Below are 26,336 nucleotides of genomic sequence, written 5' to 3'. Positions count from 1 at the left end.
TCGCCGCGCTCTGGTGCAGCCGCACTTCTCGTCTGGAGTGGCCAAGAGTGCGCGCGTGTAGAGATGGCGAGCGGCGATCATATCTCGGCTTTTTTGGCAAAAGCCGCCGCGAATGTTTGAAGCAGTTAGCGGCCCTTGAAAGCGGCGTGCGCGTATGTGTGTGTGCGTGCGCGCGTGTGTTTGGCTGAGTGTGCGTACGCACACGCCTCACCTTCAGCCGAGCGCTCGGCTGAATGCTCAGCTGCACATGTCACCTTGTTTCCCGCATTCCCTCTGAGATACAAGGTGCACAAACTCTGCCAACGCTAAATATTTAAACCTCAGTTTTGTAACCGGTGTTCTCACTTTCCCTCTGTCTCCCCTCCCCACACCTGTTTTCAGCCGGCGTCGCCGTGGCCCAGAGGGTGGTGACGGTGCAAGGCGGACCCCTGATCAGGACCGAGGGCTCCCACGTGACCATCTGGTGCAATGTGTCGGGCTACAAGGAGGGCGTGGAGCAGGACTTCGAGTGGTCCATGTACTTGCCGTCGGTGCCGGACCGCGAGATCCGCATCGTGAGCACGGCGCAGCCCAACTACGCCTACGCCCTGTACGCTCAGCGGGTGAACAACAACGAGATCTCCGTGGAGAGGCTGAACCGGGACTCGGCCATGCTGCACATCACCAAAGTGCTGGCCAAGGACCAGGGCCTGTTTGAGTGCTACACGCCCAACACGGACGGCCACTACCTGGGGTCCTACAGCGCGCGCACCAACCTCACCGGTGAGTTTTCCTGTTTCGCCAGTCCAGCCAACACGCACAAGGAGGCAAATGCACTTTAAAAGTCCAGTGTGTAAAAGTTTTGAGGAAGCTTCCTCAAAAAATGGCGGCACAAGATGGAAGCTAACTAGAAGCAAGACCCGTTTTTGCTCTACGTATGCAAGAACCAAGGGGAGGAAAACCAAATTACTTTTATTGTACTGCAAGTATACATTTTCATTCATGTATTTATTGGCAGAATGTTAAGCTTTTACCAATATAATAATCATAAATCAAGCCCAATTGTACACACTGTACCTTTAAAGTGAAGCACATGCTGTGGTTTGTCCTGCTGCAGCCAAACCGAATAAAGCACATTTCCTTCCTCTGCACTGGAAACCTACCGAGGATGCTTAGCAGGTAGTTGGTCATTGAAAGAAAATCATAAAAATAAATGCCCCGTCATGTCGAATCGAATTAAATAGTCGGGTTTCAGCCATTACAAGGAGGTCGGTTCACTCATGTTGCCATTATTCTCCTAATTGAATCTGTTTGTAAGTGGTTTAGCGTTTTAGTTGCAGTTACTTGGGAACATTTAAGGAACAATATTAACCTGACATGCTGGACGATATGCTTCACATATGTCCAGTGTGTATTTCATGTCTGGTCTTGAAGGGAGGAGGCGCCTTCAGAGAAAACCTCAGAGTTGACCGGACAAATGTTTTGCTTGTCCATTAGAGCCAATCAGAATCAAGCGCTTCCCAGAGCCAGGGTGGAAAAAAAATGCTCCCAGTGCTGCTCTTGGCTCTTCTTTTAACAACAAAGTATTGTCAAGTCCTTGAACGCTAATCTGGTGCGCCGCAGTCGCCTCAGAGGTGTCGTGTATTTCTGCTCGGCGGGTGCCGATTTTTCCGGCAGGATTCCAACTGCCGCAGATTGGCGCTTTCCACAACAGATCCGCTTGATTTCGGGACCTGAAATCGCAGCAGAACAGCTGCGCCTCAGCAGTGACACACAGTCAAAGGGCTGCGATGTTGAACTGGCCAATCAGGCCAATCATGAAAGCCCGCAGTCGCAGATAAATCACATACAAGCCAGCAGGCTGACTTGGCTTTCAACAAGATCAGTTCTGTGCTCTACTCTCCACCCTGAAGAGTGTTTTTTTTTTTCTCTCTCTCTCTCTCTCTCTCTCCCTGCTGCTCTCACTACTTCAGTCTTTCCAGAGATATGTTTGGCTCTGACACAAATAATAGGAATAAAAAGTCTAAACGTGACAGCTTCGGCTCATTTGTAAAAAAAAAAAAAAAAATCAAATCCTTCTGAGCGCGAGGGGTGGTATCCCGATCGGCGTCGACGTGCGCGCTCGCTCTGATTGTGTCTTCTGGTGGGTCTAAAATTATCCTTTCTTCGCTTGTCTGCCCTGATCAGTGCGAACAATCGCTTTTTGACAAGCGGCAAAATGAAAAGTCGAAGTTGAGGAGCTAATCTGAAGCACTGCGATGACGGCGTTTCTTTACGGCGCTGCCCTAATGTGTATAGAGAATAACAGAGCGATATCATTAACGACTGGTGTTTCTACTCACTGGTAACTGATTCTACATGCTGGTCAATTACACCTGCGGGGCTCCTGCCTTGTCTGGAGATGTACGTTGAACTTCATCGCGGCTGTTTTGTCGTTATCTATGAAATGCCGATTCATCGACGTTAAAAATAGCAAGAACGAACACAGTAAGTAGGGCGTTTCCAAGAGCCGGCCGTGATCCGTGAACTCTCTGGAGGAGATACAAGAGGAAGCGACTCTCCAGTGTTGAACTCGGTCCAATTTCTTCTGACCGGGGAAAACAAAGCGCTCCTCCTTCTGTCTCTCTCAAACACCCACACAAGCCCTTGTACCTCGTTCTCACATCCACTTTGTTCTTCTCTTGGCCCCGAGCTTGTGTCGCAGCCACAGAGGAACCATTTTTTTTTTTTTCTGCTTCATCTTCTCGTCCCGACCTCGCCACCGTCTTCCCCTACCCCGCTCCTTCTTTCCTACACGGACCTTCGGGGCCGACGGGACGCAGCTGTCGTGGCTCTGTCCCGAATCCACTACGCAACTTTTCCACCTCCGTCCTCGGCGCGGGTGACCTTCCGCCAAGTGCGAACGTTTTTCAAGCGTCACTTTGTCTCCGAGTTCACATGAGGACTGGATTTCTTCAGTCCGGGCACCGCGCAAACACAAGTGCCTGTCACGGTTTTGTACCATCTGTTTTGCTTTTCCTTTCCTTCCCCTCCTCCCCCAGATTATCAACAAGTGCGGGGGAGTGTTTTCCAGCGCGAGTGAGACGGTTCGTATGTGGGCCAGGGTTCAGGGCCGGGTCACTCTGAAACGTTGCCGCTGATAGCGCACTGTATTTATAGGAATGTGTGTGTGTGCGGTAGAGAGGGCGAGATCGTTGCTGCTGCAGCAGCAGTGTGAGCAGAGGTGTTGGGGGACTTTGTTATCGGAGCCTTCCTGTGTCTTTAACCTCTTAACCCACTTTCGGGGGGGCACGCAGCAGGGTCTTCTCCGTCTCCAGCCCCTCGTCGCACCCCGGCAGCTGCAGCCCTCCGCCGACCCTCTCGGACAAACAATACCTTGTCCTTCTTCCCCTCCCCCGCTCCTTTCTCCTTCCCTCTGTCACCCACTTTGTCATCTGTCTGTCTCCATATATCAGCCCTGGCCTCTTTCCCTAATTTGCTCTTGTCCTCTATGAAAAAAAATAGGAGAGAAAACCTTCTTCCTTTGAGAATGTTTTTTCTAGGAGTGATGTTAAAGGACAAGCACAGCCAGGGGAGCGCTACAGCTGATATATGGGCAGAGTGGACGCGGGGTGGCGGGGCAGTCAGGACGTCCGGGCCTCAGTTTGTATACGTGTGGTGTGATTTAGTAAGGTGTTACTCATTTGTAATAAAGGAAAAAGAAAGAAAACAGAAAAAAATGTACTGGTCATATGTTATTCAAGTGTTCCAGACAGAAATTCAGGACTTAGGGCGGCATTAACAGGGCGGCATTAACATCATGTTTTTAGCCTGGATCGCTACTGTCACATCCTAGACGGCATTCAGGTTCATGGTGATCGTCACTACCAGCTGCCCCATACTCACAATAGTTGATGTGGACGCAGCTGCGCGGTCTACCAGTCAAATAGGTGCACATCAATTTCTGGCTGAAATCTTCCTTTCAGAATTGCCCACAAACTAGTTTTCCATCCGCTGTCGCCTCCCTGCACCAAGAGCACACAAGGGTTTTGTTTTTTTTATATGAAACATAATAGCCGAAACCTCGAGAGGAGAACAATAGCGCAGCGCACCTGGACGGCGTCCTTGGCGATATTGTGACTCTGTGTTTTTCCAGCTTTTGTGTTGTCTGTCACACGCAAAGCAGAAGCCTTTCGCTGCTGTCGATTGCCAGCAAGAGATCATCCCGGCTTCTGCTGGGATCCGCAAGATGCTTTTTCTCTTATGTGATTGAACAGACCGAAAGTGGGTCTTACCATCTGTGATGCAAAAACTTTGTCTGATCAAAATACATTCGCTCCGAGCATTCCGCGTTGTCCACCAACGCCATTAGTATTTTATTTGGGTAGTTTAGAGTGTGGTTTTGATCTGTTTTTTTTTTGTGGTTTTTAACCCGAATCATCAGAGCTTGTTTTGGCGAGAAAAGTTCAGACAAAATTTGTTTTTCCGCATTATTGCTGTTTGCGATGTTCTTTCTGAGCGCTAAGTGCTCCTAAAACTCGCACACTTGGCCCTTACTAGTGTTTTTTGTAGTTAGCAGTTTATGGCCCGCAGCTAAACCGTTTTGGTTGCGTCTCATGGGTCAACAGTTTTCATCAGTTTACAGAATTTTCCAGACGGCACACATCTCCCGAGCTGCAGAATGAAAATGGACAGGCAGGGTCAGGGCAGATGATTTTACTCGTGGATCGGTGAGGACAAAACAAAAACATTAATCTCACTCTATTCACCTCACTCTTGTGTCATTTTCTACACATTTTGAGGAGGCAGCGTTGTCATGACATCCCTCCACAGACCACAGACAACATTAAATCGTTTTGTGTGTGTTTATGTCTCCAATGAGAGTAAACGGCGTAATCTAAAACATTCCAATTCCCTCTTGAGACTCGGGTTGATATTGCGATTTGCTCAGAGCGGTTCTGCCTTTGAAAAAAAAGGAAAAAAAAAGCCAGTCATCTCTCTTAAAATGACCCATCTCTGTCTTTTCATCTCCCCGCTGTGTGTTGTTGCTCTTCCATGCGAGGCATTTTGCTTAACCCGTGTGTCACGCAGCTCTTTGAAGGCCAGAGTTCACATGTGGCTCCTCTTGTTCACTCCTCCAGACTCTGATCATGCAGATTGACTCAGCCCTGCATGCCGCATCTGAGGCGTGTGTTTATGTGTGCATGTGTGTGTGTCTGTGTGTGTGTGTGTGTGTGTGTGTGTGTGTGTGTGTGTGTGTGTGTGTGTGTGTGTGTGTGTGTGTGTGTGTGTGTGTGTGTGTGTGTACCACCCACACGTCAGATTGCAGAAGAAAAGGACAACAGCCTGACATGGTCATCGTGTTTGTCCCCTGTCCTACGCACCAGCCTGCCTGCGTGCTGAGTGAGCCTCGCCCGGCAAACCCAGCAGCAAGCAAGCAGCCACCGAGACCAGCATCACGCGGAGCTCACATACCCCCCTCGCTGTCCCAGAAAGCGCAAAAAGGAGTCACCGCGCTGGCAGCGGTTCAGGTCCAAGCCTCTGCTTTTTGGCAGCAGCCGCCCGCTTCCCAGCGCTGTCGCAGCGGCGTGATAAAACCTCGGTGAATTTTCACACAGCGTCCTCCTCTTCTTCTTCCTCCTCCTGTTGTTCTGCGTGATGGGAACGTTAGACGGGCGACACGAGGAAACAAGCGAGTTTGGCAGCTGGGGTAGCATTGAGAGGGAAAAGAGGGCCAGACAAATGGTGCAACAATAATTTTCGAAAGGGAGTCGGAGGCGCAGAGGAAAAGGGGGACAGGAGCGGCCGTCGCGCGGGAGGGGAGAGCCGTGTGTGTGTGTGTGTGTGTGTGTGTGTGTGTGTGTGTGTGTGTGTGTGTGTGTGTGTGTGTGTGTGTGTGTGTGTGTGTGTGTGTGTGTGTGTCCGTGTGACCAATAAATGATGAGCTCCTTCTCTGGACTCCAATGTGATTGGTTACACCTCCCCGAGGCATTACCCACAATACAGCTGGCACTATAGGGGTGTCTCCTTAATGGTGCCTGCCTGATGTGACTCCTGAGGTAATGCAGTTAGTAACAGCCATACAAGCTCTAAACGCAATTAGCCAGCACAAATTGAGAGGACTAAAAAAAAAATGGAGCAGGGACGAGGCTGAGCGGCTGGGCTGAGAGATGAGACCCAGAAATTTCAATTAAAGATGTAGACGACCATTGGGCAAATCGTTTCTCGGAACAAGGAGACACGGTAAAATACCACCTTCCCGCAGCTGGAGGTTTCTGAAATTCATGCCAGGTATAATTTCATTTCTCAACGCAGGAAATGAATCTTTTCTCACTGTGCGCTTAAAACCTGTGCTAGCATTCCGAGGAACAATGTCCAGCCAAGGCCATGTCCAGGTGCATTTTTTTGTGATCCACCCCCCCACCCAGCCTTGATTCTTAGTGTATCTGTGCACTGCGCTCGCCTCCTTTTCCCGTCGGAGAGGAAGTCGCCTCTGCCAGGTTGCACAGCTCCACTTCGCTTAATGAGATCGACGGGACGGGGGAAGATGTCATCTCGCATTCCGTCTTTTGCACTGGCTGACACGGGGACCCCGCCTGCACATCCCTCTTCCCCCATAGCCGCTCTCCCCCACTCATCCCGCTCCCCATCAGTCCGGAGCTCCGGAGTGGATTCCAGCTCGCTCCGCTGCCCGCGTGGTATATGGTTTTGTCAATATGGCAGTTCGTTAGGCTTCATCAGAGGAGAAAGGCTCGCCGGCGATTGAGGTGGAGAGCTATCGGACTGCGGGGAGGGGGAGTCCGCAGAACGAACAAAGGCACGACAGGATTTCCTTTTCTTTTGGTTTCAGATAAAGCAACACATTTGAGAAATTTCGCTGACCGAAAGGAAAGAGAAAGATGTGCCGGAGGAAAAAGGTGAAACGATGAACAAAGCGGAGGTGAATAGAGCCAAGAAGTTGTGTATCTGTCTGCCTGTATTGATTGGGATCACGGACCCGAGTCCGACTGGTGCATTTTATCTTTCTCTCGGCCTGTGTTTCTAACAACGTTTTGAACTTCCTCGTCCGCCCTTTTTCTATTTATTGGCCTTAGCATCACCTTTCTGTTTCATTTACAAACACAGCCCCGCTCGGCCTTTATTTGCACTTGTCCTCAACTGTCGGCTTGTGTCTGTATGTGTACGTATCGGCGCGTGCTGGCTTTAATCTTCGCACCAGGTGGGTCCCCAAACGGAAAAGAGGCTGTTTACCACGAGAGCCGTTTCCTCGCACTTCTCCTCCGCTTCCTGGTCGATAACATTGCTGCCACTCTGACGCAGCATGCAAAGACGCACGTCCCCTTGCAGAAACGTTACAAAACAATGGCAGTCACTCAGGACAGATGTCGCAAACCATAATTGAGTTTGGGAAAAGATGGCGCCGCGGTACTTCCCTGACGATTTACTGGACATCGCTGAGGACGGCTCTGACAAGCCACTGGGTCATTGCTGTACTGAGCTATATTGAGCTGTATTGTAACTACAACTCTTTTATTTCCCCACTGGAAAACCACACTAGCCTGCAGCCTGGAGGAAATATAAGGAGTTTCCAAGTAGATGTGGGCGGATTTAAAGAAAAGAAAAAAAAATCTAAACATATGGTTTAATTGTTGGAACATGAAAATTTGTTGTCGCGTCTGAAGAGACACGTTTTGCATGTGCAGCAATTTGTCTAAAGGCTGTAATCTTATCGTGTAATGTTGGGAATCACATCTGCCTCCCTGACACTTAATATTCAGAGCTGCCTCGTGCCAACTGTTTGCTATTTTCAGTGACTTTGAACCAATGAACAGACCAGAGGGCTGTTTTTTTTTATCGGGGAAATTAAACATGCACGCAGGCAAAGGCAAAGGGGGACCCACCACTGTGGGCCTTCGCAGTTGTTAAAAAAAAGTTTTCAACCTGTTTTCTTTTGCAACAGATGCATCAGTTACGTGACTCAGGGAAAAAAAACAAAGTCTTGTAAAGTTTTCATATTTTCTGCCACTTGCAAACGGATCGATACAACAAATATGCAGCAGCAGCAGAGCTGCAACAACACGATACACCAATAGTCAACAACAAGCACTGCAAATTTGTTTTTGTGTTTTGTTTTTCAATAGTGTAGCAGTGACGGTCGGCCCCCTATCTATTCCACTTTATTTATCCACACAGACCTTTCCCTATCTGATTAAGCTTGATTTAATTTACATCTAGCTGGTCAAGTTCCAGAAAGTCCCCGGACCATTAAAGACCTCTGAATGACTATTGCTCTGCAGGACTCGCCTCTTATGCTGAAATATGGCTCTTTAGTACTATGCTGGGGCCAATTAAGAAGCCGTTGCCATTAAACGTGTATATAAATGCCGTGGCAGCCCCCAGTCAGACTTTCAAGCCTGCTCTGCCCGGGAAGTTTGCCTTGTTACCCCTCTAAAAAAATACAGTAAATGATGTAGGAGATGCTCTGTGTTTAGCTCATTACCATGCTACTGGCTGAGGCTAATGAGAAAGGATTTAATAAGTTAACAAATGTGCGTGCGCGCGTGTGCATGTGTGCGTCTGTGTGTGTTTTGAGTGTATATGTTTGGTAATGTTTACATAATTGGCTAAAGATGTAGCACTGTCTCTGCAGTTGATCTGATTAGCTTAGCTAAGCGCTAACCCCCCCGGGGGGGAGGCTCAGTGCCTCTCCTCGCTGAGGAAAACAGGCGCGGGCCAGGTTTGAATATGCATTCTGCATTAATATGGATGTGAAAGGATATGCTAATGAGTTGTTGTGTTGGTGTCATTAAAATGTGTGTCAGCAAAGAGTGGAACTTGCACCCTATTAGCTCCAGGACTCGTGTTAGCCGTCCGGGGCAACCAGGTTGCCGCTGCTTTGTTTGATGTTGAAGGATGCTTTGAAGCCTTATCTGAGCAAAGGAGTGAGAGCAGGACGGGGTTTGTTTTTTTGTACCCCCCCCCCCTTCCTTGCTACCCGTACTGAAACTGATAACCCCATTTGCCATGGACACAAATACACACATGGCATCAAAATCCATTTATGCGCATTCATGAGTGTAAGAGCATGGAGCGGTGTTGGCACTCATTCTGATTCTCGAGGCATGTTTTTAAGAGAGGCAAGCTTAGACCTACATGTGTTTCTCCAGCTGTGTTTCCATTCCAGTTTTTCGCAAAATGAAAGCGATATTTCAAAAATTTCAGCTAAGTACAATTGTGATTCGCAGGTGTTTCGATTGAATGGTGCGAAGCGCACAAGCCGTTCATTACCATTTTTTCTGCTGCGATATTTAGGTTTTGCGCAATTCTAGGGCTAATGGAAACGCAGTAACGGACACAGTATGTGCAGACACTGTACACTCATCAGACCAACACCGAGCTAGTGAAGAAGTTCAGCGCAGTGAGGTATGAAAACTGAATTTTTCAGAAATTAGTCGTGCGTCGTCATATGCTTGGTTTTCGAAAGTGAAAACAATTTGGACCATTTTGAATTATGTAGCCGTTTTAATTGGAGCAAACCCATCAAGTCTACACCTTCCATACCCCGGGGCAGTGCAGCCATAGCTGTCACCCCCTTTTCACCCCTCTCCTGGCAAATACGGTTGCTGTGTGTAAAGACTGCTGATGTCTGAAAAAAACAAAAAAAAAAAACGGCATTGCACCCACTTCATTAGCATGCTAATTATTTGTAATACAGAGCTGATTTTTTTTTTTTTTTTTGCTTTAGACGTCTGATGTGTTGGATTGCAGTGGGGGCTGTAGCGGCTGCCCAAGGCTGGATTTAAGTCGATGTGAAAAGTAAAAGTCGGAGCGACTTAAAGGCTAAACTGAGTTTGGTGAAGCGCCGCCTAGCAAGCTAAATGATGTCCCCGAGACAGCTGCGGGCCCTCGCCACTGTTTACAATCTTTAGAAAGTGATTTAGTAACACAAACACACACACACACACACACACACACACACACACACACACACACACACACACACAAATAAGCTGATGAATTGACTTCTGACTTTGTGTGAAGGCAGACTGATGAGTTGTTGGGCAGCAAATCAACCTGAGCGTGATCCCGTTTCAATGCCGTGCGTCTGAGGGTTTTTCTTTGCCAACGCGTGCACTAACCTGAGTCTGCTTCGTTTGGTTGAGTTTTGCAGTCCGTCGCGGCGAAAATTTGCATTTCCATGACAACGGGGCCACCGGTTTGTGGGCGTGTTAGTCACCAATGGCATTTTTGCCTTGTGTGGAAAACTGTCGGAGAAGTGGGTCAAGAACCGTGGCTGTGGCTGGGAATCGACCGAGCAAGCCTGACAGTCTTTGTCAAGGCTTTTGGCTGCTGTGGGAGTTCCTCCATCTTGCAGCTTTGGATGTAAAACAAGTTGTTTACCTGCGAGAAGAGGGAAAAGAGAGGCGCGGTGGTAGAGCTCGTTATCTGCGGAGCGCTTATTACATTTTTCACTGCGCCGTCTCTTGTTGCTCCCCGTGGCCCCCACTGGTATTAAAAGATAACTTTCTAACAAACTTTGGGTAATTGAACTGAATGTTCATCATTTTCATTTACCTCTGCCTTCCAGTTCCCCGCCTGTTTATTATAAAGACCTGTCTGAGGCGGGTGAATCAGAAAGAGTTGGGATTTCGCAAGGAAGAGGGGAGACTGGGGGGAGGAGGACAACCGCACCGCTGAAAGGGGAACAAGGTAGAAAAGGAGGAACACGGGAGAATGACTGAAACTTCCAAGTGCGCCGAGTTGCAGAACTGGAGACGAGACAAAGGCTAAAATCGTCTCTTCTCTTGCTCCCTCGTTCAGACACCAGTTTCGACACGACTCATACGAGGGGGAGGCGGAGGTGGGGGTTGGGACTGGACCAGGTGGCATCGGCCGGTGAGACATCGCCGCAGCCTGCGTGCGCTGCTGGCCGGGCTCCAGTGGCAGAGTCCATGTCGAGCCGCCGCGCTCGGCGCCGTTGAACCGCCGATGGATATGCAAAGCGGCACGGCGCGGCTCCTCTGGTCAGGAGCGACAGCGGAAAGCCCCATATGTTGCCACCTGTTCCCCCGCCCCCGCCCCCACCGTGCCAGGGTGGCAAAGTCGGGATGTGTGTGTGTGTGTGTGTGTGTGTGTGTGTGTGTGTGTGTGTGTGTGTGTGTGTGTGTGTGTGAGTGAACGAGGGAGGCGGGGTTGGCATATGCCTAATTCCCCTCAGCGCTGGCAGCTCAGACAGACAGTTGCTCCCTCATCTGCTGCCCTGCTGGATGGGCGCCTGCTGATTGAGAGCTGTCTACGTTCACTCAGCCACCTTTTTTTTCTCCTCTCCATTCAGAGGCAATTTTTCTTTTTCTTCTTTCTTCTTCTTTTTTTTCTTTTTAGCCGCCAAATGCACCCACGGCACTTCTGCTGGACCTCTGGCCTGCGTCCTCCCTCCTCTCAGTCCCTCGCGTTGACATAGTAACGCTCCCAAACCTTCCCCATTGTGCGTCCACTGCATAAACACGCAAAAAAAAAAAAAAAAGGCCTTTGGATCGTACGCCTCTGATTTGCGTGCCAGGCTACCTTCTATTTTTTTTTTATCGCTTTAGGGTGGAAGCGTCCTAAAGACAAGGCTTTGTTCGCTGATTAAAACGAGACGATATGTTTCGCGAGGCTTATGCGGCCCGCGCAAACGCGCCAGCACGCACGCCACGCACGGACACACACACGCGCGCGGGTACGGAAGAGAAATGGTCAGATGGCTGGGGCTATAACTGGTTCTATCCTCAGGGAAGTCTTTAATTGGTCACAGTGCTCCACCATCTGGGGCTGGAGCGACGGCTGGAGTGCGGGATGAAGGGAGGTGGTGGGAGCGCTCGTAAGTGGAAGGGAGGGGGGGTTTGGGAGGGTGGGAGGGAGGGAGGGACACGTTTAAGTGCAGCGTCGGGATGAAGCTTATTAGTTTTAAATCTTGCACCTCCAGTGATATTAGAATCATAATATTACTTGATAAATGCTGTTTATGGCTCATGAGCGGGAGGTGTGTGGGGGGGAGGGGGGGGTGAAGGTGGTCTTGGGTGTGTGTGTGTATGTGTGGTGGTGGGGGGGGTGTAGTTTGCCCTGTAGCCAGACGAGTTATTGCATTGCTTGCTTGTGTGTGTGTGTGTGTGTGTGTGCGTGTGTGTGTTTAATGCTGGTGCCCGGCAGAGCGAACAGCAAACTCTCTCTCGCACTCGGGCTAACAACCCTGCAGGACGTCAGCGGCGGGAGAAGACAAACACACACACACACAGACACACACATACGCACACAGGGCCTTCGTCTGGAAGCTTATTATTTGTTTATTTATTTATTTTTCATTTTTTCAGGGCAGCGGTGGTGGTGGTGGTCTGGGGAGGGGGGGGGGTTTGTCTGCCGTAGCCGACGAGCAGACGGCCGACAGGAAGTTGAGAGCCTTGACGGACGAGGGAGGGCCAATGCAATGCGGGTGAAGATGGGGGGAAAAAAAATAAACAGGTGTGAGAAAAATAAGGTGGAGGAAGTGAAATACGAGCGGAGGCCTGCGGAGGCATCATTTCACATGTTCAGGCATGATGAGCAAATCTTTGATGCTGTAAGGGATTTCAGTCAGCGATACAGCTCCACGTGCACGCACGCACACACACACACACACACATGGCTCCTCTCAAATGCTCTTAGGAAGATTTGTCTTTCATACTCCCACCTCCTCTCCTCTCCTCTCCTCTCCTCTCCTCTCCTCTGACTACTCCTCCTCCTCCTCTCACGCCTTGCCTTTTAATCTCCCTCACTCGCTCCCTCACTCGCTCGCTCTCCATCTTTTCCCCCGGCGCTCACTCACACTCGGGGCTCATTTCCTGTCCGCTCCGCCACGGGCACGGGCCCGTTCCTGGTTCCGCCAGGTTCACGGAAAAAAAAAAAAAAAAACCCCCGCCACCTCCCGAACCTTTTCTTGTGTAAACAGCGCCTCGCGTTTGAAAGCGGATCCCCGCCCTTATCGCGGCGTCGGGGCCTTTTAAGACGCCGCGTCACCGCTCTGCCGCTACAGTAACAAAGCCCACACTCTCACCGCCTGCCCATCTTCCTCTTCCCTTTCTTCTGCCGCTTCCCTTTTGTTGTGCCTCTCGCTGTGCTCGCGTCACCCAGCGTGAAGGAAGGAAAGGAGGAAGGAAGGGTTGGAAAAAAGCTTGTCAAGCGTGCGGCTTGTCAAGTGTGCCTAAAAAGTAAAAAAAAAAAAAAAAAAAAAAATCTCATTTTCACTCCGTGTTACTTAATCCACTTGCTTTTATCCTCGTTGTCCTCGCTTTCCTTCCGTGTGCTGTTTGGTAATTACCTGCAGTGAACCGGTTGCAGTTGGATCAGATTAAAAGTCAGGGAGACCATCAAAGTACTTTTTGTGTTTTGTTCTGTGACTCTGTGATGTCACCACCAGGGTGACGGAGCGCTCTGACCAGCACGCTGTGTCACTTTCCGTCTTTCTCTTTTTGTGTCGGAGCAAGAGACGGCGAGTATCAGGCGCCGAGCCTCCGCAGCGTCGCAGACAGTCCTTCTCTGTTTCATTCAGGCTCCTCGGGGGAATTTTCCCGTCCGGCTCCTTCTGCTTCGCCTCCCCCAGTGACTCATGAGCTCGTGGACGGGCGTGAACAGTGATTGTTCAGAGTCACGCTTGTTGCGTTGCCGGGCCTGCAGATAAAGACGCTCCGAGAACTTATTTTGCTTTGATCCCACATTGTGCCGAGAATATCTGCTGGATCCAGTCGTTAAAACCAAGATAGTTTAAGTAATTCGAGGGTTTTTACGGGGGTAGTTGGTCATTTACGATTTCTTTTGTCTTTCCTGCATGCTGTAAAAACATCAGCAGCGGTTCAATGTTATTATTTCAGCCTTCAGTTTGTCTAAAGAACCGGCTCTGATTTATTCCTTTGTGTTTTGCAAGAGAAGCACAATTAGCCCTGTTAGAAAACTGACTGTATTTCATCCTGCTTCGATGCAGAACTGACCTATGAAGCAGAAGGTGCAGGCAGTTAGTCGATGATTTCCTCCGTCACTGAAAGCAACACTTGCATTATATGAGTAGTGGTTGATGGGGTGTGGTTGATGTGGTGTTTAGGGGAGATGTCGCCATGTTAAGATTAAACAATCCACCTTCTTTCTCTAAATGCAATTTATTGTATTTTTTCCTTTGAAATTATGTTTCCCTAAAAAAAAGAGAAAATGCTATGAAATCGGCTCATTCTTCTTCTGACTGCTTCTATGCCCTCAGAGCAAATTCGTCTCATATTGTACCGAGAAAAGGCCCCCACCCCCCCAAAAAAAAATATTATTAGGAGAATAAGGCACCCGTGAAATAGAGCCGAGTGGAAAAATATGTAAGAAAGAAATTAATTGAAGGGTACGTCCGCATGAAACCCTATCAAAACATGCTGTAGCCTAATTAAAATGCTATGATGGACTCGGTAATCTGAATTCACGCTCTTCGCACTCAACCGGCACATTTCGCTAAACCTAAGAGGAAAAAAACAAAACAAATAGATATAAATAGATATGGATTTTTTTCCCCCTCTTTTCTTTTCCTCTTTTTTGTGGTTTCTTTTCACTGTTCTGGAGCAGCTCAGCCCCCCGTCAGGACTGTGTGTGTGTGACCGAGCGCGGCTGAGTCACAGCTCTGGAGGAGGCGCTTGTTTGTGCTGCTGGCTGGGGACTGCGTGCAGTTGTAGGACTTTTTCGAGAGCGTGTGTGTCGGAGAGCAACTGTCCCTTTTGGGCTTGTGTGTGTGTGTGTGTGTGTGTGTGTGTGTGTGTGTGTGTGTGTGTGTGTGTGTGTGTGTGTGTGTGTGTGTGTGTGTGTGTGTGTGTGTGTGTGCTTTTTGTGGGGGTGGGCGTGTCCCGGAGAGCATGTGTTTGGGGGACAAAGATTTTGATGTTTCTCTTCAGCGACCGGTAGGCATAATGAGCCGCAACAGCCACCGGCACCTCGCGGCCAGTTTCTCTCCAGCTGTCACGCAGAGCAGATGTTTGTTCCCCATGCCAGTTTTGCCACGATTAAAGAGGAAAAAAAACACACACACGCAATCGCGCCCACATCGAGGTCACTGTGCGACTGAGTTTGTGTCGACTGTGGAGAGCCGGATTGGGGGGGGAGGGGTCGGTGAAGGAGGCACGGAGAAAGAAGGGAGGAAGTGATAATTGGGTGCTGACAAGCAACTCGCCGCACGGAGAGAGAGGGAAAAAAAGGCAAAACTCAAGCGGATAATGGCATGGCGAGGGGCAGAGTGGGTGGGAGAGGCGGATAGCAAGCGGCGAGGAAAATGAGACAGGACGGCGGAGGAAGAGGAAGAAGAAGAAGAAGACAGGGCAGTGAGGAGACGGGAAGCAGCGCTGCGAAGAGCCTTTTATTAAACGAAGGGGCCTATTATCGCTCATTGTGACCTTGGCGGCGCAGCACAGGATGCACCCATCACACACACACGCACACACACACACACATTGCAATGTTCCATTAGCAGACAGACCTCACAGCTCCTAAGTGAAAATCTCGTCACGGCATCCGTAAGATCACTCCATCTCACCTCCTTTCTTCCTCTTTTTTCCCCTCCTAAGAAGATTAGATGCGCCGCGTTGGTGCCTTTGATTTTACAAGATAGAGTAATAGACATTCGACCCATTGCCCCTTACTTTAAAAGAACAATACATGACTCATTGGCCATCTTCAGAAGATCATTTGATCTGTGTAATGAACCATCTCTCATACTTGCACAGCGAAAAGCCCCAAAAGAGGAGAATTTCAAGTCTTTTTGTGAATCTGGATGAGCAAATTTTGGAAAATAAAAACACAGAGATGGTTTCCACAGGACTCAGGATTTTAATTGCAGCTTCCCTTCAAGAACTGTCATTTCTTTTGTATTTTCTTATTTCTTATTTTTTTTTTTTTGCTCTTTCCTCAAATTAATATTGGACACAAACTTGGCGATAGAGCAGCTGTATTGGCTGCCTGATTGCCTTCATCCAGAAAAATTCATCACCAGAAAAAAAGACCAATAACAGAGAGTTCCAATTAACAACATGCGCTGATATTTTTTTCCCCTCCGCCATTAATGAGATGTGATTAAATACGATCAGGGCCCAAAACGTTCGTCAGGTTCAGCCGCGTGATTGTAGGGAGAGAATAAAGAACCCCAGCCTGTTTCTCTCCCGTTGTATTGATGAATGCAGTGGCTGCAGTGGCTTTAATAAGCCCAGGCGACGTTATTAACTGACCCCTGTCTGCTAATAACCAACAACGGCAAATTCAGATGAGCCAACGTTTGGCCGTAGATTTTATTTCTTGTTTATTCTCATTATACAGCCGTGTCTTCAGGCGACGTCCCTGTCATCAAAACACAGTTTGCAGAGCTGGTGAACACACGTGCATGCACACACTATTCAATTTTTCATTCAAGACCATCATCATCATCATCATCTTGCTTTTTAAATGAAGAAAAATGCACAATAAGATGGGACCTGTTATTGTATGACACAGTCATCTCTATCTTCAGCAAAATAAGTTAAGTTACGTTCTGAACTTGCAGCGTCACGCGCATGCACACCACCTAACTGGCCCTCTGTGTGTGATCCTGCCTGTTTACCTCCTCACTGTCCACAATACGGTGATGGTCCTGTGATGTCCATTACATCCTTGTTTTGCTCGCTGGAGGTTTTGCGCTCGCTGCGCAGGAGGCCAGCGAGGTCATGCAGACAGCAGCTTTATTGTGAGAAACTGCGGTGCAGTTGTACAAAAAAAACCAAACCATCAATAGAAGATTTTTGCTTCTGCCCCCCCCCCCCCCGAGTGGTAGCGAGGGAATGTTTGCCGCCCTTTTTATTAGAGCTGGTTCTCCTGCTGGACGGCCTCCAGTGTGATGTCACGCAGCCATACATCACACATTAAACACCATTTTTTTTAATAGCCGCCTTTAGGTCAACTGCCGCCGCCGATGAAATGTCCATTTGCGTGTGACATTTGAGCGGTAAAGTTCATCGTTTCTGGCTGATATAGGGAAAACAAACCCTCGCCGGTTCTGAAATCGGCGAACCGCTGAGAAGAATAATTGGGAATGGAGTGTTTTGCTTATTTATTTATTTATTTTTGCCAGATCCATGTCTGTCTGCCACACAGGGCAACATATCCTGACAGGCATCAGCAGAAAAAAAACAAAAAAACAGGCAGGTTTTAGTGAACAGAGTTGGGAAAACTGCAACAAAGTTTCTTGTTTTTCCGGGCTTTTAAAACCCTGCAAACCCCAATTACCTCCGACTGGAAAAGATCTGTCTCTCAGCGAAGAGCTGCGGCCCGAGCTTCCCTCAGCAAGAACAACAACTGCTACGCACAATAATAATAACATTCCAGGTGGGTGATTAAAAAGGGAGGGGGAGGGTAGTAGGAGGAGGAGGTTTTGAAGAGCAATAAACAAGCGCAACAACGCGCTCGCAGGAGGATCGTACACGGGCGAACAGCTCGGCGCAGATGTTCCTCTTCCTGCGTTGCGAGCTCTAAACAGAGGAGAAGATGAAGAGCTGTTGCCCTGTGTTACTTTCTCCTTCTCTTTTTTCCTCGCCGAGCAAGGTATCAGGCTCATCTGATCTCCAGCCTTGTGTTGTATTATGGATGTAGGCTGCTGCCCTCCCCCCTCTCACCCGCCTCACCCCTCCGCTGCAGAACCGCTGCTCCGCCTTCATCTCCAGTCTCTGCCTCTGTCTCCTGCGTTAAAGAGGGCTCCCACGTGCCTCCTTCCCCGACTCGGAGGCCTGATCCCGGCGCTGCCCCCTCCTTTCTTCTCTTTCCTCCTGCATCCTGTACTTATTATCTTTTTGTGTGTGTGTGTGTGTGTGTGTGTGTGTGTGTGTGTGTGTGTGTGTGTGTGTGTGTGTGTGTGTGTGTGTGTGTGTGTGTGTGTGCGCTCCGGGGACCGCCGAACAAACCTGCTGCTTGTCAGCGAGTTTGCTCGACTGGATGTTGGCAACAGTTTTTTTTTTTTTTTTTTTTTTTTTAGGATTTGAAGACCTGCTTGAATTTTTTTCTTTCCTTTTGTAATTATTTTTTCTCCCTCCAGTCTCTGGAGAAGGTGTTCGCTCCCTTATCTGTGCTCTTCGGCAAAAGAAGAAAAAAAAATAGAATTCTGTTTCCGCACGCACCGTCGGGCTACGGGCAGGATGTGTGACAAGTATCTGAGTAGCGCTAACAAACAGGGCGATAATAATTTTTTGGTTGTTTTTTTTTTGTTCATATTTCCAGTGTGTCACGGCTCGTGGGACGAGAGCGAGCGCCGCGCTGCTTTTCTTCTTCGCCTCTGCCTGTTTGTTCCGTCTTTCCTCTTTGTCTCCGTCCTCGCTTCTTCTTCCTCTTCTCCCCCCCCCCCCCCCCCCCCCCCCCCCCCGGCTGCCTCCCACTCTGCCCTCCTCTCCCTCCTCTCCATCAGTCACCTGGCTCAACCTGTTCATCCCTCAGCCCAGACTCGTCAGCAGCGGCCTCGCAGGCAGAGCTGAAATGAGCCGAGGATGTGAAGGTGGCTGGAAGGTGAATAATAGGAGTGAGGAAGATGAGTGTGGGCAGAGTTTTGTGTGTATTTTTAATGACTTTCCGCCGCCCTGCCGACCTGATGCCTGCGCTACGTCCTCGCGTAAGTTGAAAATCGCCCACTTGCTCCGTTTCCCCTCTCGGCAGCCCTCTCCGTTTCACAGAGTAATTAACAATAATTACTCGTCTGGCGTTTGCCAAATGCCGTTTGCTTTGTGTGTGCGTGTGTGCGCGCGCTCGCGACACAAGCGCACACTTGAGGCTGTCGCGCACCGATGAGCACGCACCACTTCAGCTGTGGCTGAGCATTTGCAGTTAGTGCCCAGCAGCGCTGTGGATGCCAGACGCTAAGTGACCGGTACTCTGAAGCTCCTCCTTGCTTCGTTATTTCTTATATTTATTTCATTTTGATCGAAACGTCTCCGTGATGCTTTGAAATTTCATTCAGGAACTTGGCAACCGTCAACGTTCGTACAGAGCAATCCGAGCAATGCTATTTACTCGCTGCATTGAGTCCGACGAGGCCTGGTTCCCAATATTTATCTGACTGCCAGCCTGATGCGCACCTTCAAAGCGTCAGAGCTGCACGCCATCTAAACCCAGATGAGAAGTTCCCCTCTCAAAGCGGAGGATGCGGCGGATGTCGACTGAAGCCAGCGGCTCGGCCCCGTTGACATCTCCAACTGCCGCATACATTATGAATCCCTTCATATTTTTCTTGCTCGGTTTACGATGCTCCTTTTGCTTTCTCGCAACAACGGTCCGCCCACCAGTTACTGTTGGAGGTTCAGGCTGGAGAAATACCGGCGCTTGCCTGCAGACAAACGTTCCATCGCTCACGAGATTTTGGTTCCTTTGTGAATTTGCTCCTATTAAAACCTTTTGACTCCGGCTCTCATTTCACCGGCCAAGAGTCAGCGACCAAAGTCGACCACTTCAAACACCCTTGACACACACTGAGGCAATAAAGGGAGAAAAAAAGTAAAAGTGCTCTTAAAAATGTCTTACGTTGACACTTTCGCTGGCACACATGCTCGTAAACAAAAGCAAGGCTAATACATCAAATTTAGAATGGAACAGAACATGAGTCAAGCTTACTCAATGCGAATGAATATCAGCCCTAAAACAGGCATGAATGATAGAATAGTTCCATTAAACACTACATAAAACAATAGTGAACCCAGAAAGTGCGCTGCCACTAGGTTGTGTAGGGCAGACGCTGCAGACATGGTGAGGGTGGCGGCCGTTGGGATGTCAGGAAGTGTTTTGCACATTGTTGCAAATTAAAGGCAAATATATTTGCTGCGTCTTAATGAATAATTTGACGTCTGCCCATCCGCTTGGAGATGCGGCCACAGAGTCGAGTCCTCCTCCACCTCCTCCACCTCTTCCTCCTCCTCCTCCACCGCCACCCTGCAGTCCTGCGCTCTGTCAGCTTGGAACACGACTCTGCCTGTTGAGTGCAACAGCTTGATCCGGGATTATTGGTTGGAGACAGTGGGCTCAACGCTCTCTGATTTTTTTTTTTTTTTCTTCCTGCTTCCCGTTCCTTGGCTAGCTGGAGTCCCATGCATTTATATGGCTGCTGCTGCTGCTGCTACAAATGTGAAATGGGCCGGCTGTCAGGAGCATCCTCAGCTCTGACACGGCTCCCATCCTGCACCGCTGCTCCTTCCCTTCTCTCAGCCCATCTGGTGGGAATACACGGAAAAAAAAAACAGTCTTGGCCAGTGATTGGCCAAGATGCTACATCTCCTCTCTAGCCTCTCTGAGTGGTTCTCCCACTGGTGCTATCAGCCACGCTCAACAAAATTAAAGAAACCGAAATATGCCAAGTTCTACGGAAATGCGAGCCGCTCCGTCTGCATGTTGCACCGTTGCCATGGCGAGAAAAAAAATGAAGAGAGGGAAAAGAAAGAAAGGAGCGGAGCAACGCAATAAGATGAGATTTGTGTGAGTGCAGCCCCGTGTTTGTTTGTGTTCTTTCAAAAAAGCAAGAGAGGGGTGCTTGCGTGAGCCAGAACACTTGCAGCAGTGGTAACATCCAGAGGGCAGCGCGAGTCTTGCCAGTTCACCCTGTCATCATCTCGTCCCGAGACCACAGTGCAGCACAGCGCTTCCAGAGCCACCGCTGTTTGATACAGATCTTTTTATTTCTTTCTTTCTTTTTAAGATCTTTCTTCTCCCCCCAAACTTCTGCAGCCGTCACACGCGCAACCGAGAGACGTTTTGAGTTCGGCTGCATGCAAAATGTACACATCAAACTTCATAAATTATTACCTTTTTTTTATCCGCTCTTCTGCCGCCTGCCGTCGTCTCTGCGATATTTCTTTTTCTCCCATTTTTTCCCCCCTCCGCCGTGCCTCCCTCCTGTGTCCCCACGCCACTTCTATCCCTGTGTGACTGGACTTAAAAGGCCAGTTTGAGGTATGACAACCGTCGCCTGCTTCAGAGGCGCTAAGAGAGTGGGAGAAGAAGATGTGGAAGGGAAGGAGATGAAAGCTGAAATTGCAGATGAGGTAGGGCAGGAAGAGAGTAGCTTGAAAGATTCATAAAGGATTGACAGCGTGTGTGAGTGTCAGTCAGAGAGGCAGAGGAGCGGAGGCAGCTCTTCCTCTTCTCTTTTTTTCCCCCCACGTCTGAACGCGAGCACCTTCCATCTTCAAAATGTGATTACCCGATTTGTAAGTGTTTTAATGGCTCGCACTTGGAGATTCCAGTGGCTTCAATGTGCTCCAAATGAGGAAAATTCCCTCAAATCCTTGATAGATGCTTGCATGTCCTCAGTTATTTATTTATTTGTGCATTTCATGTCAGTAAAAACTGGCTCCCAAAAGGTGGCACTGGGGCTCATGTATAGGTTATTATAGAAGTGAATAGACAAAATGAAGACATTTTACAACCAGCTTGATTGCATTGACATTTTTTTGCTTCGGGAAATTAAAGTTATTCTGTCAAATTTCATCATCAGAGGCGTGAAAACTGTGTGGCATTCATAGTCGGGAAGAATTTTCAGTGTTCGCTCGTGATCCTTCGGCAACACCAAAGTTAAAAAACATGCTGCTGCAGGGCTGTTGTCCTAAAGGCCTTCATTTTTTTCCTCAAGGTGTATGTGCTTTGTGTTTTAAGAATACCACACACACCAGAAGACAAATGAGGTATTTAAAGAATGAGATGTGGGCATCAAAATTGAAAATTCTTTCATTTATCTGGAATTTTGTGGAAGCTGTGGGTGAGTTTGCACAGTGCAAGCATTTCAACACCCACTTAAACAGCAGAATAATGCTTTCCTTTCTGTTTCATCTCATCATAAAGCAGCAATAAAATGATTAGCGCTACGTATAATTTTCTGCTCATGCCTTCTTGCCTCCTAAATCCCTCCCATATCCGACACCGCCGAGGCAGGCGGGTCAGCGTCGCGAAGGTAAACGACGCCGATCGGCGTGCGTGTGGCTCCCGAGTGGTGAAAAGGTTTGAGTGTGTTCGTGTGCCAATGCCATCTCACGCTGCTCCTAATCCTCCCCAGATTGAGGTCACTGGGACTGTTGGAGGATCTTGGTGTGTTTACAACCTCGGCTCGACCCTCCGGAGGGGATGTTGAGATTGGCCGGTGCGATCCGATTGGCTTCCGTCGGCAGGAACGGGACCATGTCTGGGGATTGTGATCAGTCGGACGAGTCGAACTCTGTTTTTTTTTTTAATTATTTATTTATTTATTTATTCCACTCTGCCAGTGGCGGAGAATTTAACGAGCGATTTAACGTGTCGGCCACCGGGGGTGCTGTTGCTGCCACCCGCTCTCAGAGGCCTTCAGCATCGTAAAGGAGGGTTGCTATGGCGATGGCAGGTTGTAGTGTGAGTGCACCGCCATGGTAAAAATCCTACCTGAGAGGCTGCCTGTCACATGTTGTTTACTATGGACTGAGAAGAGGTGATATCTATCTATCTATCTATCTATCTATCTATCGTTAAAGTAAAAGTTAAACCCCAGTCATACATAAACATTCATAGGTCTGCTCACTCATACCATAAATAGGCTTAAAAAAGGAGCGTCTGTCTGTCTGTCCCAGACTTACACGATGATGATGATTATCTTGTCACGCCGCTCAAAACAAAATAATGAACTCCATCTCAGTTAAGCCTCGTTAGGCAGGAACTTGCCTCGCCCGCCTATACTTTCATTTGATTGGATCGCTCATCAGTCGAGGCGACGGCTAAAATACATGTGATCACGTCACGATTCCGCCGAAGCGCACGTGCGGTAAGAAAAACAAAAAGAGGCATAGTTATCGCCCGGCAGTTGGAACAGAGAGAGAACAGCTGGAACGTAAACACAGATAAGCGCCTGCTAACGCCGGCGTGTTGAGTCATCTCGGGAAACAAGTGGCGTCCCCGCGACGACCATCTGTGTCCCTCGCTGTCCTCCTGACGAGTCTCCGGGCGTGTGCGCTTTGCTGAGGTTGACCAGAGGAGACGCACGTCGTAATTAATGAGGATGCATGCCGCGGTCGGAGAGCGGCCAGCGTTTTTCGCAGCGGCGGTGTTCGTCTTCCCGAGCGCCGCGTCCCGTCAGAGCGCCGCTGTGCCTGACCCTCCCGATTACTCCCCTTCCTCTCCTGCCACGGCTGTTTTATCAACGCTTTCTTCCTTTGAGTGTCTTGTTAAACTCCAGTAACCAGATGTCAAGCTTCCCTCCTCCGCCTCCTCCATCTTTTTTCCCTCAGATCTCGCTGCCTTTGTTCCGCCCGTTTGTTTCATTTCATTAGTGGTGTCTCTTTCTCTGTTCTTGCAATCCCCAGCTCTCAATTTTACTCATGTTTTTGCACACTGGCCCTTGAGCACTGGCAAGCGCACACACACACACACACACGCGCTGCAGCGAACATGTTGTAGTCTGTGTGCGTCCATACTTGAAATGGTTTCTGGAAACAAAGTGAAGCCTCTTCACCTGGATGTCCACCTAGAGAATCTGGCAAATTCAGTATCTGTGCAGAATCTGGAATCTTATTTTTTTTTTTTTTCCCCCAGAACACCATGAGTTATATAACTCATGTAACATATAGTATATGAAATTTAATTTGTTATCTTTTCTTAGGACTAGCAGCCCTGAGCAGATGGATTGTTGTAATTTCGACTATGAAAGATTTACCAGTCATCTTGCCAGCCTCTGTTTTTGTCGTTTTTCTTTTTTTTTGATTAATGTTAAAATTTAATTTGATCCCACATCCTATCAGCTTCCTTCTCAAATAAAGAAAAGTGGCTGTTAGCACCCACAGAGAGGGACGAGGAGGAAGAGGCCTCCGCGAGGTCTAAACAACAGCTGCTAATGAGATTAGTGAGGATGCTGCAGGAGCGGCAGTTATGTCCGGCCCTGGATGGAGTTTTCACATTAAAAGAACATAAAAACATCAATCAAGGCTCTTCTGGGTGGCCAACGTGCTTGTTCTTTATTGCCTGCTGGCAGGAGTTACGTCAAACGCCGCGCCGTGCGCACGGGCTCGCCGTGGCGCAATTAGCGCAGCCCTAGCGTTGCCTCTGGCATCCACAGGAAGCCTGGAGCTGGTTCGCTGGTAGAAAATCCTGAATGAGACATATGTTTCGCCCAACTGCCTTTCAACTCGTGCCTCCCCACTTTCCAAACATTTCCTTTTGGGCTCTTTACCAGATGGATATATGAGCTAGTTTTTTAAAAATTAAATAAATATAAAGGGAAACGTTCCATCTGTTGGGCCAAGTTTGCCAGTTCTGGGTCAGTGGAGGCGCCTCCTGGAGTCGCTGCGACGGAATCCCAGCGTGGCGCAGGTGACCGACGGAGAGAGCGAGAGAGAGAGAGACGGAACAGACCTCAAACAAGCTGATTTTGTTCCCCTCACAATCGCGATCCCTGGAGCGGTGGAGCAGCCAAACATCTTGACAAAGCACTCCATGGGTATTAACCCACACAAAGCACTTACATTTTCCATCTTTTCTATGGAGGGCTCAGTCGCATCCAGGCGTCTTTCTCCTCCCTTCAATGCCACCGGCTCTTTTCACCGGCGGCACCGGCTGCCGTCCGTCCTGAACAGCGCCGTCGTCTGTACGTTCTGTTTCCCCCGGGCGATGGCTACATAAGCGTGGGCATGTATGCACGCATTGTTCGACGACGCACGCCAGCCGAGGTCACGACATAAGTGTCAGGCGATTGAATACAATAGCGGCAAAATGTAGCGTGAACACGGAGTTTCCTGGATTGTTCCATTTTTGTTTGTCACCATTAGTTGCCCAATTGTTTTGGAATCTGTGGTTGATCCCCTTATATACGGTATATACCGAAGTCTCCTATCCAATAATAACCCTTCCCTTTAAAAGCTCCACACGTTCATTTTGGTACACGTGTGCAGCGTTTCCAGCGTGCTTTTCTAAATGATCTCACCCCCGACGTCTCCGTCACTTCTGCGTGCCCGACCGTCCCCGTCTCTCATCTCCGCTCTCCTCAGCCGTCCGTCTCGAGGTGTGCGCAATCCGTCCCTTTGTTCTCGAGCGCACGGCGCGGAGAGGAGGTGTCTCAGGTGAAATTGCCGCAGCCGTCCTCGAACGGAAGGTTTATATATTTAGCACGCGCGATCAAAAAAGACGTCTGAAAGCCCTGGGGAGAGGGAGCGAGCGCTGCCGCAGGATGCCCAGTGTGGGGGCTGGTTTGAGCAGAAATACTTTTTTTTTATTTTTTTTTATTACAAGCAAACCGTATCAAAAGTGGCTCGCATACAAAAGGATTACAAGCACAATTTTCTTTTCTCCATAAAACAAAGAGCAACGAGCAAAAAAATGAAAACATGGCAAATACCACAATAGTTGTTGTTTTTAAAAAAAATGTGATTACAAATGCAAAGGATTGAAATAAAAGCAGTAGTAGTTTTAAAACACGCCTACGCACACACATAAATACATACAGATACACACACGCACACACAAATACTGTATATAAATTTATATATGTATGTATGTATGTATATATATATATATATATATATATATACATAGTGTCAAAAAAATGTCATTAACAGCTTGAGATCATACAGAAGTCATGTATGGAACAAGAAATAGAGGTCAGTCACCTCTATTATCATCTTCCTCCTCGCGTAAATCAGATTTTTACAAACAACTTACAGCACAATGCTTGTTTTTCTTCTTCCTCCTCCTCTAACGGATTCCACAATAGAAAACATAAACCCAAAAACTCCACTTTACTGCGATTTTTTTACCAGTGGCAGCAATGCCGAGCAGTCTTGGCGAATCGCTGGAAGGTTTTGAAGGATATTTTCGGAAATTACTTCTCAAACGGACTCCGGCGTTCTTTCCAGGCCTAATTTTCTTCTCCCTCTCCTTCTTCTCCGTCTTCCTCCTGCAGTCATTGCCGACACGCTGTCGGTATCAGCGCCGGCCCAGACTCTCTCCAAGGTGGAAGGCGACATGCTGCAGCTCACCTGCGAGGTGTCCCGGACCACCGTGCAGCACACGCACTTATCGGTGGGCTGGTACCTGCGCTCCCCGGAGGACGCGGCCGCCCCGCCGCAGGAGCTGGTCACCCTCTCCAGGGACTTTGTCCTGCGCTCGGGGGGTCCGTACCGGCAGAGGATGTCGGCGGGGGACCTCAGGTTGGACAAGACCAGCGCCACGGCCTACAGGCTGACCATCCACAAGCTGCAGCCCATGGACCAGGGCCTTCTGTACTGCCAGGCGGCCGAGTGGATCCAGGACCCGGACGGAAGCTGGTTCACCATGACGCGCAAGCAGAGCGACAAGACGCAGCTCCGCATCCAGCCAACTGGTGAGTTAAAAAAAAAATG

At 48.9% G+C, this 26,336-nt stretch overlaps 1 protein-coding gene across 1 annotated transcript in view; it reads left to right on the top strand.

Annotated features, from left to right (window-relative positions):
• The window catches only part of igsf3 (immunoglobulin superfamily, member 3), an 86,638-nt gene that overhangs the window by 26,471 nt on the left and 33,831 nt on the right, over window positions 1-26,336 (top strand). Inside the window, exons 2-3 of the mRNA XM_076014600.1 lie at window positions 382-762; window positions 25,898-26,317. Coding sequence (XP_075870715.1) covers window positions 382-762; window positions 25,898-26,317 — 801 coding nt within the window. The remainder of the gene's footprint in view (window positions 1-381; window positions 763-25,897; window positions 26,318-26,336) is intronic.

The sequence above is a fragment of the Nelusetta ayraudi genome, unplaced genomic scaffold (genome assembly GCF_046127955.1).
Source record: "Nelusetta ayraudi isolate G7.1 ecotype Tasmania unplaced genomic scaffold, CSIRO-AGI_Nayr_v1 ptg000169l, whole genome shotgun sequence".
Lineage (NCBI taxonomy): Eukaryota > Metazoa > Chordata > Actinopteri > Tetraodontiformes > Monacanthidae > Nelusetta > Nelusetta ayraudi.
This window is presented reverse-complemented; position numbering and strand designations above follow the sequence as displayed.